Source organism: Falco naumanni, chromosome 2 (assembly GCF_017639655.2).
Source record: "Falco naumanni isolate bFalNau1 chromosome 2, bFalNau1.pat, whole genome shotgun sequence".
Classification (NCBI taxonomy): domain Eukaryota; kingdom Metazoa; phylum Chordata; class Aves; order Falconiformes; family Falconidae; genus Falco; species Falco naumanni.
Genome location: NC_054055.1, coordinates 14,389,566 through 14,407,294, shown reverse-complemented (window position 1 = coordinate 14,407,294; position 17,729 = coordinate 14,389,566). Strand labels below are relative to the sequence as shown.

At 41.1% G+C, this 17,729-nt stretch overlaps 1 protein-coding gene and 1 long non-coding RNA gene across 2 annotated transcripts; one reads left to right on the top strand and one right to left on the bottom strand.

Annotated features, from left to right (window-relative positions):
• Positions 1–376: 376 nt before the first annotated feature.
• On the top strand, positions 377–2,162 carry LOC121083201. Its single transcript, XR_005826272.1, has 2 exons — positions 377–791; positions 827–2,162. It is a non-coding gene; the product is annotated as an uncharacterized LOC121083201 (long non-coding RNA).
• LOC121083199 lies at positions 805–17,383 on the bottom strand. Its single transcript, XM_040583327.1, has 5 exons — positions 12,901–17,383; positions 10,423–10,508; positions 9,651–9,693; positions 8,507–8,699; positions 805–3,647 (listed from the first exon to the last, which is right to left on the bottom strand). The coding sequence occupies exons 1-4, from the start codon at positions 14,603–14,605 to the stop codon at positions 8,539–8,541; spliced, it is 1,995 nt and encodes a 664-aa protein (XP_040439261.1). The 5' UTR covers positions 14,606–17,383; the 3' UTR covers positions 805–3,647; positions 8,507–8,538.
• Between the last annotated feature and the right edge of the window lie 346 nt (positions 17,384–17,729).

The following is a 17,729-nucleotide window of genomic DNA, read 5'->3' as shown; positions in this document are numbered from 1 at the left end:
GGGGGGGCAGGCCCGGCCCCGGAGCGGGGGGGCAGGCCCGGCCCCGGAGCGGGGGGGCAGGCCCGGCCCCGGAGCGGGGGGGCAGGCCCGGCCCCGGGGAGGCGGCGGCCAGCGGCGAGCAGGAACCGCGCAGCGGGCGGAACGCGCGTCCCTCGGTGGAGGCCGGGCCGCCCGGGACCCTCAGCCCCTCCCGGAACACCCAGGCCCTGCCCCGGGACCCTCAGCACCCCGCCCCCGGGACCCCCAGTTCCCCTACGGGTCCCACACCCTCCCCCGGGACCCACAGTCCCCGCCCCGGCCCCCCCAGCCCCCTCCCCGGACCCCCAGTTCCCCCTGGGTCCCCGGCCCCCCCAGCCCCCTCCCCAGCAGGGTGGCAGCGCCCTGAGGAGAAAAGCGCGGGAAGGGCCAGGCGGCGGCGGCGGCCCGCACAGCGACTCCGTTCCAGCCACTTTTTCTACCTGGAACGCGAGCCCGAGGTATCGACTTCAGTTATTTAAAACCAAGATTAATGTCCAGATTCTCCAAGATGGGCAGAGAACAGAAGCCAGCGCTGAAAGCGTTCAGTCCCGGGTGCTGCCCGTGTGCCCCATGAGGTGCTGGACACCCCAGAAGCGAATTACCAGCTCACCTCGGGGAAGCAGGGCTCTCCGCTGGACCACCGGCTCAGTCTAACCCTTGTTTTCCTCTCCCTCTACCCCCAGCAGTGCTGGAGCCACCGGATCCCACCCCACCACAAAAGCAGACGAGGACTCCAAGCAGATGCTCCTGAACAAGGGCCCTGCGCCGCACAGGTCACTTTCCTGAACAAGGGCCCTGCGCCGCACAGGTCACTTTCCGTGTCACGCCGGCGGCGTTAGCATCGCTTTTCAAACACACCACATGAGACACTACAGGAAACGTAACAAAATTTAACCAGGAAACCTGATCTGCTCTAACATGATCACCACACAAGCCAGTATTAAGAGTCTCCAGCAAAACCAAGAATAGCTGGTGCGGGATCACGCTCTGCCTCTGGGAGCCATGCACAGCGCCGACGTCAGCTGGGCGAGAAGCCAGCCCCAGGGACACGCCGCCACCCCGCTACAACGCTGGAGCCTTAGGCTGTAAAGTTTGCAAATAGCGCTAAAGAGAGTGTTCGCATACAGGGGGAAAGCTTATCCCGCCGCGGGATGTGGCACACCCACCCCAGCTGAAGCAAGTGGGGAAAAAGCCCAAAAGTGACAGGAAAGAAGATACATAAACTTTGAGATCCCAGAGGGGTTTAAAGTAAACTTAAACCGATACTGTGAGATTTTGAAAACCAGTTTTATTTTAAGCATTCTGAAAGGTCAGTACTCAGTAACAGAAAATACAGGCATTCAGATTTCTCTCTCAACAAACAGAAGTAGGAAGAAAATACTGATCCTTGAGTGACATTTTCTTGAAACCACACTAACTTTTCTGCTGTGACTGGTACATCCAGTAAACCCGAAGCTGCGGTTACAGCCAGCAGAATTGCCTTCCTTCTCCCCATGACATTTTGTATAATGTTCTGCTGGTAGAAGAGCAGCACGTTTCTAACCAAGGAAAGGAAAACATCGCATGTGTACAGAGAAATGCATGAAAAAAAGTGCAGCCAGTGAATTTGCCAGTTCAAATATAACATTAGTTTAGAAATACATACATCTTTAACCACTTACATGTATACGCAAGTGTTTTTTTAAGTGGAGAGCGGGGACACATTGGGAATTTAGACCACGGTGGGTGGAGCTTCAGCATGACTGCAGTCAGGTACTGGCTGTTCAGCTGATGCACAATGAAAAGGGTGCAGGGAAAGATGAGGAGGAAGAGATGAAAGAATAAATGGATAAATATTCTGGATCTGGAAGCCGCAAAAGAGGGAAATATTTCTGACAAGTACACACAACCTAAGCTTCCTTGTTTCTCCTTTTCTCAATGATCTTTTCTCACCCTGAGATCGTTCTTTTCTGTCACTCCCTCTCACTGCAAAGAAATACCTTGCCTTACGCACGTCTCTTAATTGACAAAGGCTGCTCTTTCTGACTATTTTTCTGATTAATAATTAAGTTAATTAGGTGTAATTTGATGTGTCCTTCCACCTCCCTCCATTCTGTTTTGCCTGTCTCTTCTTCATTATTTGCTATTTCAGCAAACCCTCATGATTTTTTCCATGAGGAGCTATCCTCCTCCTCCCGTTTGTTGTTACACTCACGGCCTTCTGCCAGTGAAGGTGCCATCATGAACTCAGTTAACCCTCAGCACTCCATTCCCAGGCATCATAAGCACCACTTCAAAGACAGATGCACAGAACGTGTCACACTATTTTACAGACCACAGCAATACATCAGGGCAATTTAGTGCTTTTCCAGAAAAGCAACACCAACAGAGAGCTGGTGGGAAAGCATTGCCCTGTTTACAGCCTACATACACACACACCAAAAAAAAAAAATAATCTAGATTAATCTAACCACACCTCAGAGAAAAACCCAGGAAACTGTGTTTTAAGAACATGGGATGAAATTCATCGCATATGTAATTTAGCTCATTCTACATACATAACGTATTTCCAACTTCCCTAACACCTGTGTGGGCCTTACATACATATGTATGTAAGCAAAATTTTAGATTTTACTGTCAAGGGTTCATTGATTTCTGCTGTTCATCTGCCCCTGGAAACCAATACTCCACTCATGTTACTGGGACAATTTCCTCAGTAACAGAACTGCTACTGGTAAGGTTACTGTTCTAGCTAAGGAATAACCACCATGCTTAATGTTGAAGGAAACCCACGATACTTAAAAAAACACAACAAAACTGCACACAAAACCCCCCAGTATTTTTAGCTTAAATTTCTCCTCACCTCCTAAGAATTTTAAGTAAAAAATGGCAAAAGGAATACTACTAACAGAAACGTCAAATCACTGATTACCAGTGCTAGTTATAGGTCTTATCAGTCTGCCACAAACCATGCGCATCTTTCCTCCAGTGTGTTTGAATCAGGTCTATAGTGAAATTTTCTCCTTATTTCTATAGTGCCAACTGAGTCTAGTTGAAGGGAATCATTAGGCCTGGTTTCAGGAGAAGGCAAGTTGTGTAGCCCTGGATGAAAGAAAAAGAGTGACTGATGAAGATTTACGTCACTTGAAGTTGTAAAGAGACTGGGATGTAATTATGCCTGACAGGACAAAAGGCAGAAGTAGGATAAGACACATAACAGGCACCTTTTCCTGCAGGTAGGCATCCCTAGCAGTTCATGTACCAGTTCTTGGGGCAATATTTTGGATACCAGAGCCTGAAGGTCACAACTCGTGCTGACAAGACAGCTCTTTTCTGCTTACTGGTCTCTGCTCTCAATCTCTTCGTATGACACTCAAGGATATACTGAGAAGGTATAAATCCCAAATGACTTCAGAAAGTGACCTTTTGCCACACAAGACAAAGTTATCTCCATTTTGATTTTTATTCTATGGACAAAGAAGTTGATATCAGGGGGCTGCAGGGGGGTGGGAGGGGAAGATAGCCAAAGATTCACACCAAATCTCTACAGCAGTTACTTTCTTCCAGGTTATTCCTCACATTTTAAATCCTTGGTGGCCAACTGAAGTCCTTCCATGGTGGAATCAAAGTGAGACGTTTCTGAAATGAAACTAAAAAAAAAGAGAGAGAAGATTCTGCTGAAATACCACAACAGCACAGACCATCGAAAGACTTTAATGGTTGCACAGCCAACCCTCAGACTGAGAAGCGTTCACCTGTCTGATATTTTTAAGTGTCTCTTTCTTTCTCATACTCTGCTGCTGGTTATTTCTTTAAAAAGTTAAGAAGAATGGAGAGGAAGCAGATGATGGAGAGCAAAGGAAAAATAAAAAATGCAAGGAGAATGAAAAATAAAGAGAAGAAAACTTGGGTATCAGAACTAGAGACAGTAAGAACCTAGCAGTCTCAAGGCTGAAAAATAAGGAGAAGAGTAACAGTCAAACATTTTTTTTCTCTACGTCACAAATAAATAATGAATAGCCAGCCATTCTACCAGTAACTATAACATAGATACATCTCATAATTGTTGCATTATGTTGCAATTTTTCCCCATTACATTCACTCAGGACCTCACAGGCTTCCAAGTTACCGAGTTTGTGTGAGGCACCAGCACAACCTGACGGTTACCCTTTTCTGAGAGCTCCAGAAACACTGTTCTGGGCAGCTCTTACTCCCCCTGGTAATTATACTCTGCTTAAGTAAATTTTAGGCCAGGTTTTCCTGGTAAGCACTGTAAAAGGCAGGTGAGTTTTTCTGGTCATATATCTGTGCACTTTTTCACACTTCATTTTGTTTAAAGTTAGTAGTCAAAAGATAGAGAAAACGCTTTTTTATTATTGTCATGTCGAAGCAGCAACTGGAGGAGGTTTGGCCATAGGATGATATTTTCTGTGGCAATACTGGAAGATTGCTTTAGTCAGCTTTGTAGCTTTTAGATTATTTTTTTCACGCTAGCCAGAAGGTGGTCCTGCCTGTGTTCCAGCTGTATGTTCCTGCTCCTTTACCTGTGTCCTGCTGATCACGTGGCTCTAGGCCCATTTGTTTCAGCTCAATGGTCCAGACTGAAAACTTTTTGGATATCTTCACATACTAGACGACAGAGCTGAACTGCCTCACGCTCTGGCTGCGGAAGCATTGCGTCCAGCAAAGGGAAGTGACGGGAATAGCGCAGCCAGGGACAGACGGAGTGGTAACACACGTCACCAAGAGATTTGTCTCATCAAAACCATGACCCTACCAGGCTGTCATGGAGGAAGTCTTCCTGCAGGGAGTTACCGACTGCTGTGCTTCAAAAGGAAACATGCCAGCTTTTGTTTTGCAGTAGTCCTGCAGATAAATGCTTAAACTGACATCAGGTTTTGTTGTCTTGTTCTGCATTTGTATAGCATCTGGCACTCGGGAGTCCTGGTCTACAAAGAAGTTCCAGGCACCAAAATAATGCTCTTTTCACCGATCTCAGCTTTCTTTTTAAACCAGGGTCTCTTGCTTAATCTCCAGAACAAATACTGATGTGCTGCCAAGGCTGCAATAAGGAGCTCTCACAACTTGAGATTAACCGCGTTTCACAGAGGAACACCACTACTGTTCACTCTCCCATTTGAATAAAAACACCCTTACTCAACATGAATACAGAAGCATGATCATCCGTCTAACAGACTGTTGCACTTGGCCAGTAAGGCTTAGTTTACTTTCCAATCTCAAGGGACTGAAATGATCCTATAGCTCTCCATTTATTTTTCTATGATTTTAAAAGCTTGTGGTAGGAATGCCTCTGTTTTCTGACTTTTTTTTTTCCCCCTGATATTTGATGAAATCAAATCCATTTCAACATTTATAGTTGTTCTCTTGAGCAGTTTTACAGCCACTCCGGGACATCACTCTTGGCAAGTCTGCTTTAGTCAGCAACCAGGAGAGAATGAGTTTGTGGTGAGGAAAGATAACGTTACCTCTCAAAACCAGGGGCACCATCAACCAGAAAAACTCCCCTGCTTTTTACAGCCCTTACACATGCAGACCTCAGAGAACTGCTGCAATACCCACATGGGTCTGGCCAGGGGTCTGCATCACCCAGTATCCTGTGCCTGACAGCGAGCACAAATCAACTGAAACCCCTAAGGGATGCTTTTTACTTTTTACATACTTCTTTCTGTATATTTCTTTAACATCCTAACATTTGTATGAGCTTAAGAGCAGCCTTTAGTCTGAAGGTATGGTTGCACAATACATGGTCCCCGGTATCAGAGCTGACTGCCACCCCAGCAGGAAGCTGTGTGCGTCCTCGCCCTCGTGCCTGCAGCAGCACAGTCCCGTCTGCTCCCTGGACCCAGCTTTGGCACCCACTTGGACCTTACACATGCTTATTTAGATTTGCCAGCCCAGCAGAAAACTATCCTGTTGTTTGTTTCCTGTGGGGTCAGTAAGTTAAATTACAGCCTTAATGTTGCCAGAGCGGGTAACTGGCGCAGGGCTGGGAGGCTGGGCACTTCCCACTTTTGGCAGCCATTAGCTGTCACACCAGCTGCCCGGGGCAGCAGACCACAGCTCCAGAGCAGCCTAAACAGATCCAGCCTCTGGTGTCTCACCCTCTTCCTCCAACAGCCAGCAGGACTTTCCCTGACTCGTTTCAAATGATCAACTAAAAAAAACCCAACAAACAAAACACAACCCCAACAAAAACCCCACAAAACCCTGACTAACTTCCCTCTTCCTCCCAATACAAAGCCCCAGCCAGCTAAGCCTTGTCAAGTCAAAGGCTTTGCTGAGCACCAAAGCTGCTGCAAGGAGGGGATGGGACCATGCGGCCCGGACCAGGGCAATCAACCATCACACACGCTTCACCTGCCAGCAGGGACCTTTGACTTAACCACACCACCTCAGCACAGATCTTCGTGAACAAGTCCTTCTGCACAGAGCACGCACTGCCTTTTTTAATGATTTTTTTTTTTTTTAAACCACACACTGACTGGGAATCTTCTTTCACAGCAAAGTACTCATTGCTTTAATTCTATGTTCTTTAGAGCTAATATAACCCAGCGCAGCAGAACATCAGACTGCAACATCACATAAACGGGTTTAACAATGTTTGGTTTCAGACCAGCAGTCAGTGGCTGGCTCACAATCGCACAGGGCAGTGGATCACTTCAGCTGTGCTCACAAGCAGGAGAGGAAGATTGAAACAGTTTTGGGAGTAGCATGGCAGACAGAAAAAGGGGGTAAATTAATAGAAAAAAACAGCTTGTTGGATACAGCAACCAAGTAAAGGTATGGACAATAAGGCAGGATACTCTGCCAGCATATGTCTTTCCTTTCTTGAAGCGCACACACACACAAGTCAATTTCCAGGTTAGTTGCAATTTCTTTCAGGGAAGCAACGCAGCTCTCCAACTTTGTTTCTTTAGCATAACAACACTTCAATCAATAAACCTGAACATTTCTGCGTAGTAGATTAGGGTACCAATCCACTCTGAGACAGCTAGTCAGTATCATAAGCAAAACTCTTGCCTGTGGATTGTTCAGATTTACAATACTAAAACTAAATAACTTACAAAAAATTTTGGCCAACATAGGACTAAGTATTTGGTGAATTTTTTTTTAATTACTTATCAAATATTTTAGTATTTGATTATGTAAAAGGACCGTACTGCTACCAGATCTTCTTGATGTTATTAATAATCTGTGCTGACAGATCTGTGCAAGATCAGTGCTGTCTGTACTACATGGTTCAAAGAGATTCCCTTCACCTTCCTACAGGTTAATCAGCAAATGACCTGCAATTCATTTTTGTCATCAATAATATAAAAATGCACATAATCAAATCAACCTCCATTCAAGATGTTTCAATTCCAGCCCAAACGATCCAATTACTTTAGTTCTGTCATGAGCTTCCACTGTGAAAATTAAGAAACCTTCTAAAAAGTCATCTATTTTTGTAACTCTCCCAACACAGCACTTGCCCAGCCCTTTGACTCCTCCTCCAGCCATTGACTTACACTCAGGTCAGGCACAGGACACTGGGTGACACAGACCCCACACAGACTATATACCAGTAAACTTGTGCCATCTGGATGGGAATAATTTAAGCCTTAGGATCTGGATATTTTTTTCTAGCTCAATCTGCTCATGGTGCAAATTATTCTTTTTCCATATACCTCAGTTTACTTGTTTTAAAACTACAGATTAATCCATGTTCCACTTTGGAAAGAACTACTAATGGAAAATGATACAGAAGTTAAACTAGCATTTTACAGCTGGATCCAAAATTCTTTCCTTCTTATCACAATCTGCCTAGAATATCTCTCATAAACGAACTATAGAAACTTTGCAAAGTTACCAAAGGGTTTAAAAATTCACTAGACAAGCACGAACACGATACCATGGTTTCTAATACTCACTAGCATACTTTGTCATACCAAAAGAAAATTTATGAAAAATTAACACTTCAGTATATGGAGTCCTATTGTAACCTCCTGCTGCTGATTCTCTACTGAAAAGCAGAACTGCCACTTTTTCATAACTTGGTGAAATACTGTATTATTGCTCATACTGTGCTCCTCATAATTAGACCTTTAATGGAGTCAGCATTGCTCTTCATGCTGAAAAGATGAGGAAAATAGTACTGAGATGATATGACTCACAACAGATCGCCACAGTAATCAAACTGGGAACAAAGTCCAACTATGAGGCATCCTAGACCATTGCTTTCACTTTACCAGGCAGGTTTTAGATTTTGAAGAAAAAAATAATATTCATATGTCTTTAATAACAAAATACTGCCTTCTCTTTTCTGCAGTCAGGCTTAAAAAAAACCCAAAACAACCAAAATCAAAACCACCCACAATCCTAACTTGAAGAAAAAGAACAAATACATTGGGTGATACTAAATGCACCTTAAAAATTATAACAAACAATGTTCTTTAGATGTTTGGTGAAATACAATACAAGAAAAAAACACACAAGTGTGATTGATTACCTTTTCCTTCATGCAGAATTTAAGATGGTCAGTCACAACCGATGAAACACATCATCCAGACTGTCAGTGCTAGCATGGGTCAGGATGTTCTCCTCTGTCACCCCTTGAAACAGCTCCACTTCTGGAAGTGTTTCCGAAGAGTCTTGATTCTCTTGGTGATTTTTATTTAGATCTTCAAGACTAATAATATAATCTAAAACAACAAATTACAAACTGTAGCCAAAGACACCTGAAATTACCTTACGTAGTCTGTCACTTAAAGTACGTGAGGATAGAGTATTTCTAAAACAAGCTTTCATTTCATGAGAATACTCTTGATTTTGCCTCCTAAATGGCCTCCAAAATAAAACTAAATCTTTCAGGTTTGTCTCCGACAGGGAGGGACGGAGGGGGGAGAGAGAGAGAGAGAGCACGCATGCAAGCACACGCACGTGTGTGTAGTCTTGCTCTTGTGCTTCCTCTCAGCTCTCCAAGAGTGTCCTTTTCTGTGTTTTTAAAATAGAGAAACTCCTCTCCTATTTTACAGCAAATTCTATCAGCTTCCAGGGAGCTACTATTGTCCATTTTTAATCTCATCTTATGGAACTTGTGAAATTATACTACACTAACGTAGAAATAATGGAAAAAGACAACCAGCAACCTCATCCCATAACCTCCACACTGCAGGAATTAATGCACGCAGAAGTCCAGAGCTTCCCATGGGCCCTGACATCTCTTGCTGCTCAACTGTGTGACCTATTGTTATGCTGGCAATTTTTAGTGATCATTAAGTTTAATTAAGTTGAAGATGCTCAACCTTCCAGAGAAATAAAGTCTAAAGACTTTATGTTAAACAACCTTCTGATCTGGAATGGGTAAACTTCAGCTAAGTATTGGATTAATCCCATATAGGAAACTTTAAAAGGCAAGGAATTTCAGCACTTGCATCAGGAAATGTGATGACTCACAGCAACCATAGTTCTGCCACACTATGTACAAAATCAACGGAGGCATAAATTAATTTATCGCATCCTAGTGCTTTCGCACAAAGGAGAGTGTTACCACTCATTTGTGCTGAAAACCTTTGACACACTTCAGCATTAACTATCTTCTCTTCTGAACAAGAAGTATTAGATACAGGTTTTGATTCACAGAACACACCTACCCAAGGCATTTCCATCCTGTGATAGATTTGCTTTCTGTTTTTCCTAAAACAAATAATAATAGTTCAGATAAAAGAACAGGTGAGAAGAGATTTTATTATTTTGGGAAAGAACAAGGTCTATGCTCTATTTTATAATTATTATTTCCTTGTATTTATAGGATTTTCCTCGTTTCCACTACCAGACACTACTTGTGTTTATTATTATTGAAGTGCTCCTTAAATAAAAACAAACCTTCACAAAGTAACAGCAACAGTGGGGGGGGGGGGGGGGGGAAGTAATTTGTAAGTTAACACTTTCTAACTAGACAAGGAGAATTCATTTGCTGTCAGTCACTGAGAATGACTTCTCTGCTGCAACTCTTTGTAGAAGTAGCTATGAACTATACACTATATATACACTACAGGTATAGTGGAGGATGAGATTCAATGGGAGAAAACTTTAAGGAAAACAACTGGATGACGGTAGGTTGTACTTAATGCACATAGGCCAGGTCAGGACACAAGTATCAAGGAAAGGGTTTGGGTTTTATTCTCCTTCAACTACTTCATACACATTTCTGAAGCTGAACTTTCAAAACCTGAACCCTACCATGGCCTCGAGCCGATACTGGAAATATTCAGAAGAGTGCATAAAACATCTGTCTCCTCGTTGTGGGCATGAAAAAACAAAGCAAATTTACCAGCAAAAAACATAATTTTGCTTATGAACTGAAGAATTCCTCTTTATACCTGGAATATTGGAAAGCCTTCCAAAATCCCCTAAAATTCATACCTCCACAGAGGTCTTCCACAGTAAATAGATCATCTTTGAAACTTTCCAGTCAAGAGGAACTATATAATCATCTGGCAACAAGGATTCTGCAGAAGAAAATATTTTTTGCAGTTGAGTGTTCAAGATCTCTCCATAGCCAAAACATATCACTGAATTACAATTTTTGCACACATTATATATATATATATATATGTACTTTTTTAAAAGCAGCTACTTAAGTGAGCCAGCAGCAAAGTCAGAATTTAGATTTCTAGAATCTAGGGACAGCGCACAGGAGGGGAGGATGGGGAAGGAGATTTGGGTTTTGTTTCTTTTTTTAGGCAAAGGCTTTTCTACAATACTTTCATTTCCGCCACATACTCCCCCGAAACTAGGCACGAATGAGAAAACCAGAAAGCTTTCAGCCCACAAATTAAAGAAAATGCAACTTAAGTAAAAAATCTTTACATTTTAAAATGTTTAATTATAGGAATTTGTGCAATATCACTAAAGAAATTACTTCCTAAAATGTTTTAACTCTTAACACCCTTTAAGAAGCTGAAGCGATTCTTTGTAGGAAACCAGTCTAAAATACATTCTACACTGACATGAGAATCATACAGGCTAGTCAGTCAACTAAACCTTTCATTTATAAATAACCAAAGATGTTTATTTACCAAAAAATTCCCCTCCAAAATAATTTCTGCATTTGCCAGTGTTGTAAAATACTACAGCTCAAATATGTACATGAATAAATAGTAGTCTATCAGTACATAACAGGCCACAAAAAAGCATAAGAATTTTTGAAATTGTAGGAAAATTATAGTCAAATGAGAATGTGGCCAGCAGGCATAATTTTGATGGGAAAAAAACCCCACCAAACAAACAGCAATCACAAGCTGTCAGCGCTTTAGGGAGGTATTCGGGTGGCTTTATATTTCTTAAAGGTTATTTCCAAAGGAAACTCATGTAAACACCAAAGAAGTTCACCTGTTACTGAATCAGAGAAAAATGGCATTTGGTTCATTAACTGTTTCTGAACGCCTGCTTTCTCTTTTACCCTGGAAGATCCCAGTTTTCAAGTCATGACCAACTCCTTCTAAGACGATTAAATTTAAGATCACAGATATGAAGACTCACCACATTTGGAGGAGAAAAACATTTTATATGTAATAGTTGAGGACACCAGCAGTACTTCCCTGCCCTGTTTCAGCTCTTTATGGTAAGTTCTTTGCTGTGTGGTGCCAGATTTAGATAGCGCACTGCGGGTCCTTTGGGGACCAAGCCACGTAATGCTGCCAGTGGTCTGCATCACTGTTCTGACATTGCCATCAACTTTTGTAATAAAAGAAAAGAATCCTGAGGTCAGTTTGGGCAGCTAAACAGACATAAGCTGCTCCTCAGCTGTCATCTTAACCTTTTCATATGAAAATACATGCTTAACCTTAAATTCTACTGAAACAAACAGGTGTAAAGGTCTACGTGATGAAAAACCAGCCTGTGTTTCTTAATCCTATTTGTTGGCCAAATCAAAGTCACTGTTTTGCCACTGATTAAATTTGGACCAAAGAATTTGCAGAACTTTATGCACAGGGAACATGGCTCTTTCAGCAGGTGCATACACAGCACCATGTCCTAGGGTGACTTCCAAACAAATGTCTGTTGTTGCTGCTGCTGGCTGCAGCTCCGTTAGGTTACATCAGCCTGCAGTAAATCTGGAAATCAGGGTTGCCACACACACAACTCCTTTCAGGACCGACTGTCATACTTCTAACTGCTAACTTGAAAGGATTAAACTGAAAGCACAAAAATATGACAATTGGCTCTCTGGAAGGCAAGTATACAACACTGCAACACTTTCTAATCATGCATGATTAAAAAGAAGGTATTCACTATCAGAAAATGCATCCCTGTAAGTCTGATAATCAATTTCAAGTTAAATAAGATTTTGGGAAAGATTTTCAATGGTACCTAAGCCACATAAGAGTGTATGAAAACTACTAAATAAAGAAAAAGGAATGCTACTATATTAACCAAGTAGAATATAAAAACAAACATGCAACCTTTGTATAAAAGCATACATTTTATACCATGTTTTCATTCAGTTTTGCAATCAACGCAGTAAAGTCTTACTCAGTAGGATGTATTAAAACATCAACAAGAGCTCTATGCTTTGGATTTAAAGTTAGCTAAGGTTTTGTAACCAAAATGACCGTGGCAAAACCAAATGGCACATTTGACAGACTGAAAAAATGTTTAGGTAATAAATAAAATAATCACCAAAGCAGCAGTGATTCCTTTCAATAGCATTAGTATTTGATTAATTGGTACCTGCAATACAAATGGGTATTTAATCATAGGGGTTTTTTTGTTTGGGAGGAGTGTTTTGGGTTTTGCTTGTTTGTGGGTGTGCGTGAGGTTGTGGGTTTTTGGGGGTTTGGATTGGGTGGTTGGTTGTTTTGTTTTTCTTTTATGTAGGAGTAGTAAGAAGAGTATTACCCAGTGGAAGACCTGGAGAACCAAAGAGCTGCACAAGTTGAAAAGCAAATCCTAAAGATAAGGGAAGTCCCAGAAAACTACATCTCATATTTGCATCTTGATTATCTTCAAGTTGCGAGGCCTCTGCTGGCTCAGGGTCATCTGCTTCACGCACACTTTCACTGCAGCTTGCCAATATACTAGAAACTTCTGGATATTCAGAAAAAACTTTAACAGAAGACACAATATCTGGGTGGCTATTTGTAACCTCTGAAGAACACTGTTCACTCTCGCCCTCTTTTTTATCAACCACCTGTTGTTGCTTAAGAGTTCTAGCTTGCTCCTCCTTCATCCTGGAAACTACAGAAACCCTGCAGGAATATTTTGGTGTAGAAGATTGTTCTGAATGAATGTAAGAAATATCATGTAACAGAGCATCTGTATCCAGGGTGAGTAGGGAATAGGTTGCCTCGGTGCCACTGTAAGGTGCAGAATATTCCTGCAGAGCATGGGCCTGTTCACATTCCTCTCCATGGTTCTTGCTTAGAAAGCTTTTTTGCCCCACTTCCAAAACACTTTTTTGGGGAACATCATCTTTTATCGAAACTTCCTTCCCTCCCTCTGTACTACCAGCAATCTGTCTTGGTAGATTAAACTTCGGTGCCAAGTTGACAATTCTTCTGTATTTTTTCCTCTTTGATATAATTGGTGCAGCATCATTTCTTGGAACATTTACTTCACTTGAACGCTGCATGAAGGTGGCCCTGGTTTCCATAAGGGAATCAAAGTGCACTTCACCAGCTGGAGTTGCCAACAGACCGTTGCTTATTACATTGCCAGCCTCTTCAGTTATCGTTACATGATGGTTTTCCTTTACCAATCCTTCATTTGAATGAGAGCAGTTTAGCTGTGTTGAACAGTTCGTATGAGTCTGTTTAGGTTTCCTCATTTTTTGGGGTCTTTGTTCACCTACAAATTTATCCTCAGACCAAGAAGAAAGAGAAACTTGGTTATCAAAGCCCAACTGCAATTCTTCAGTAAGTAAATTAACTGAAAAAAAACCCCAGGTGTTAGAGCTATTCTCTTCTGCTTTTAATGCACCTTTGTCCCCTGTGTTATTATCAGGCATGTTATCATGTACGTTTGAATTGCAAGGCTGAGAGATTTCTTTTTCTTCACCATTTAAACTTAACAGTTTAGCTTCCATGTCAGGTTCCCACGTACTCTGATAGGATCCAAATTTGTTTTCTGTGCTTAACAGTGGCGCGTTACAATCCTCAGAGATGCCTTCTGTTTCCTGGATGGAATTTTTATCACTGCTTATTTTTAGGAAACTGCTTCTGCAAAGATTTTCTTTGTGCCTTGGATTTGTTTCCTCATCATCTAATGCATATTTGGTTAGGCTTTCAGTAGGAGAAGGGTTTATATCTATTAGAAGTGAACTGTCACTTTCTACAGGCAGTTCATTTCTCAATGCACTGTTCAACATTGTTGAGACCTCAGACACAGTGATGGGAAACCTTTCTCTTGAACCCACTGCAGCTTGTTTTAGGCTTTCATCATCACCGTCAGGCTGCTCTTCACAAACTGTTACTGGATCCTCTGGACCTTTTCTGAATGTGCACAATGATTTGCTGTTTTCTTCTGAATCATCCTCTGCACTTTCTGGTATGTCCTGGTCATCTGGAACTGGGTGATGAGCTGCTCCCTCTAACATTTTCTTCATACTTTCTGTGTGATTACCTTTCACTTTTTTGTTTCTTTTTCGCTTTTTCTTCTGCTTTGCTTTTGTCAACAGATGCTCAGAATTCTTAAAAATTGTCTCCCTATGTGAAAAAAAATAGTTAAATGTAAAAATATTTCAGTAACAATGTATTTGTGGCATTCAATTTGAAGAATAGGTACTTCATGTTAATACGATGATCAAATACAGATCACCTGCTTTTTAAAATAGATAAAATATCAAATAAAACCTTCTATTGATTAAACAAATTTACACCTTGCAATTCAGAACAATCTTGAACACTTTAAACCAATTTAAATAAACATAGTTGTCATCTCATTAACGTAGTTTTACAAAATGTATCACAAATCAATGCAAGACCAAACAACATGTTTCTGGATGTCTCTCTAAATGATGTTTCAGTAATAGATATTAAAGAGCTACTGCTACTCTGAAATTTCATTAAATGTCATGCTGAGCAGGAAGGTACTAAGTGGAGGATGCAGTAAGAAAATTTCATCCATGAAGATTAAATGGAATATACTTAAATAATCTGGACTCAAATTCAAAACATACTAACCAAAAATCTGAATAATGTAAAGATACAGTGACTACAGCAACTCTTGATATTTACTGGTCAGTATATTAGCGTGGATGGGTACATCTTTGGAAAAAATATTTCATATTTTATCAGCAACAGAATAATACATCACAGAAAAAATAACACAGTTGTAGGCAGTTATTTACAACTAATTCTGTAGCTCTTTTCAGAATGTCTGATTTTTTTTTGGTCTGCACTTCTCATTGAATTTAACAGGTATCAGCCCTAACAGTGACTTCTCTGAAATCTTGATGTCAGCCTGTCAGCCAGCCAACCCTGAAATGAACATATGTAAGAAAATCCTTGTCCAGAAACGTAACTTTTCCCTACGCACCTCTTCAGAGAGAGATGAGATTTTCAAAGCTAAGTTTGACTGACAAATCTTTGTATCAAAGATCTGTGCCTTTCTGTAATTCTTCACTTTTCTGTAACCCTTTGTTCAAGATGGTACTTCACACAACATACTAAAGGAAACAAATCAGCAGCTAGAAGAACTATAGAGTAAAATCAGTTAGTTTCTGGGCATTTATATGTAACATAAGCTGGTTTTAAGTGTTGTATTCTGAAATTTTTAAGAGAGAAAAAAAATTACAAGAAGGGGTGACTGTGTGTGCAGAGGGAAAGCCAGTCACTGGGACCTAAAGGTCGCCTACAGAAACCTATCCTTCCCCTTTAATCATTTTGAACTCTGCAAAGCAAACCCTCCTAATCCTCTATGAAGCACATCAGCAGCCTTCTCGGCCCTCAGCATAGCCACAAAGTCACTTGACTGGAACAGGATTTCAAAGTCTCGATGCCTTGATATCGCTGCAACAAGCACTACAGATCCCTGAAAAGATCTTGTTGGAAAGCACACAAATTTTATTGCCCTATAATGGCATCCAGATAAGACATCCTACTAAGAAACTGGATCTCCTTCAACTGTTGGCATTTACGTCCACATGGTGCTTTCCTCTGAGTAATGAAAACTGACCTCTCTTTTTCCAAACCAGCCTATTTTCAACACAGTGCCCTACGATGTAAGTGCAGTTCTCTATACTGCAGATGCTTGAAGTTAGCAAAGACAAATTCTATGCCGAATTCTGATCACAACACATTCCTTACTCAGCAACATGCCTTTCTCCCCAAAAGAGAGACATGGGATGCCAAAGGTTTAGGATTTAATAGATCTTATTTGTCTATTGAATTAAGTGATATCAAAGTGAAGCATCTGCAATGGTAGTTGGAGAGATTACTTACATATAACCCAGATTTGCAGAAATGATATACTGATTACAGATTATGTCTTAAATCCTGAGATTAACTTTCTTGTTCGGTGATGAAAATTCATGACTTGAAAGTGGTTTTGGAAATTATCTGAAGTTTCAGAAGCATAAAACCCCTTACCAGTTAAATAGAAAATAATGGCCCATTTTTAATTGTTTTTAATGGAGTGGGGAATAAAACATCAGACTCGTGCAACAATTCCAAGAAGAACTTAGCATTGTACCTAAAGGCCCTTGTGCTGCCATAATAACTCTGCAGAAATGACAATCAAATTGGAATGTCAACACCAGCACAGACAACTAATGAACTTCTCCAGTCTTGGTATTACTGTAGTTACACTCTTGCTTACCACTCATGTCTCCCCAGTGGGAATTTGTGCTGCTGCTGATGGAAATGAACATCTCCCATACCGATTCAAGCATGTTTCAGGTGTCTAACTCCTGGCACATCTGTCAACACTTCCAGGACAATGTTGATAGAAACTTTCTTAGGCTAGGATGCCACACCAAAAAGTACTGTGGAACTTAGCAGATATAAGCGGGGGGTGGGGGGGTGAGGAAAACTTAGAGGTCATCACATTTATTTCCTCCCCCCATCATTAATCTTGAATAAGGAAGGACAACCACACTGGACAGGATTCACTTTAGAATGTGAGAACAGGAGAAATGCATCCACCAAATAATGGAAGAAGAACCACCTGGATGAGCAAGAGAAGCTAACAGCTATTATTGCACGTCAAAATAATAATGAATACAAATGTTGGTCCAGGTTGATGATATAGCATACCTGGATATGACCTTCCATAGTGACATAGTGGATATGAACTTCCATAGTTCACAAAAAATACAACAACCATGTCATATCTATGCTTTGGAAACATGGAGGTTTTCTAGCAGTTCAGCAAAATCAGTTCTCTAAAGGTTTCTAAAAAAAGGACTAAAGCAAAAAGGAAACTGGTGAACTACTAAATGCAGAATAACAGAATTTCTTATTCTTCACTTTTCCAGGCAACTTCTGTTTTCCAACTGATTCTAAGAAAATACTATCCCAAAGAAACACTCTAATGCACTCTGATGGCATACCTAAACACTTCCTGCTTGGGGTATACCCAGTACCATGTTAAGGTTTTTGCATTTAGTGAAACAAATCGTTTACTAGTTTTGACTAGTTTTATCTTAGTTCCTCCTCTTTTAATCCACCTACATGCCTTTTGAGGAGTTTTCCTTATTGTAAAACCATATGGCACACAAACATTGAGAA

Excerpts from the sequence above, each read along its gene's own strand:
- LOC121083199 (XM_040583327.1), bottom strand. The coding sequence starts at position 14,605 with ATGAAGAAAATGTTAGAGGGAGCAGCTCATCACCCAGTTCCAGATGAC. Across the intron at positions 10,509-12,900 it reads TTCTCCAGGTCTTCCACTGG|AATCCTTGTTGCCAGATGAT; the intron begins GTAATACTCTTC and ends TTTCTTCTGCAG. Across the intron at positions 9,694-10,422 it reads TGTGGAAGACCTCTGTGGAG|GAAAAACAGAAAGCAAATCT; the intron begins GTATGAATTTTA and ends TATTTGTTTTAG.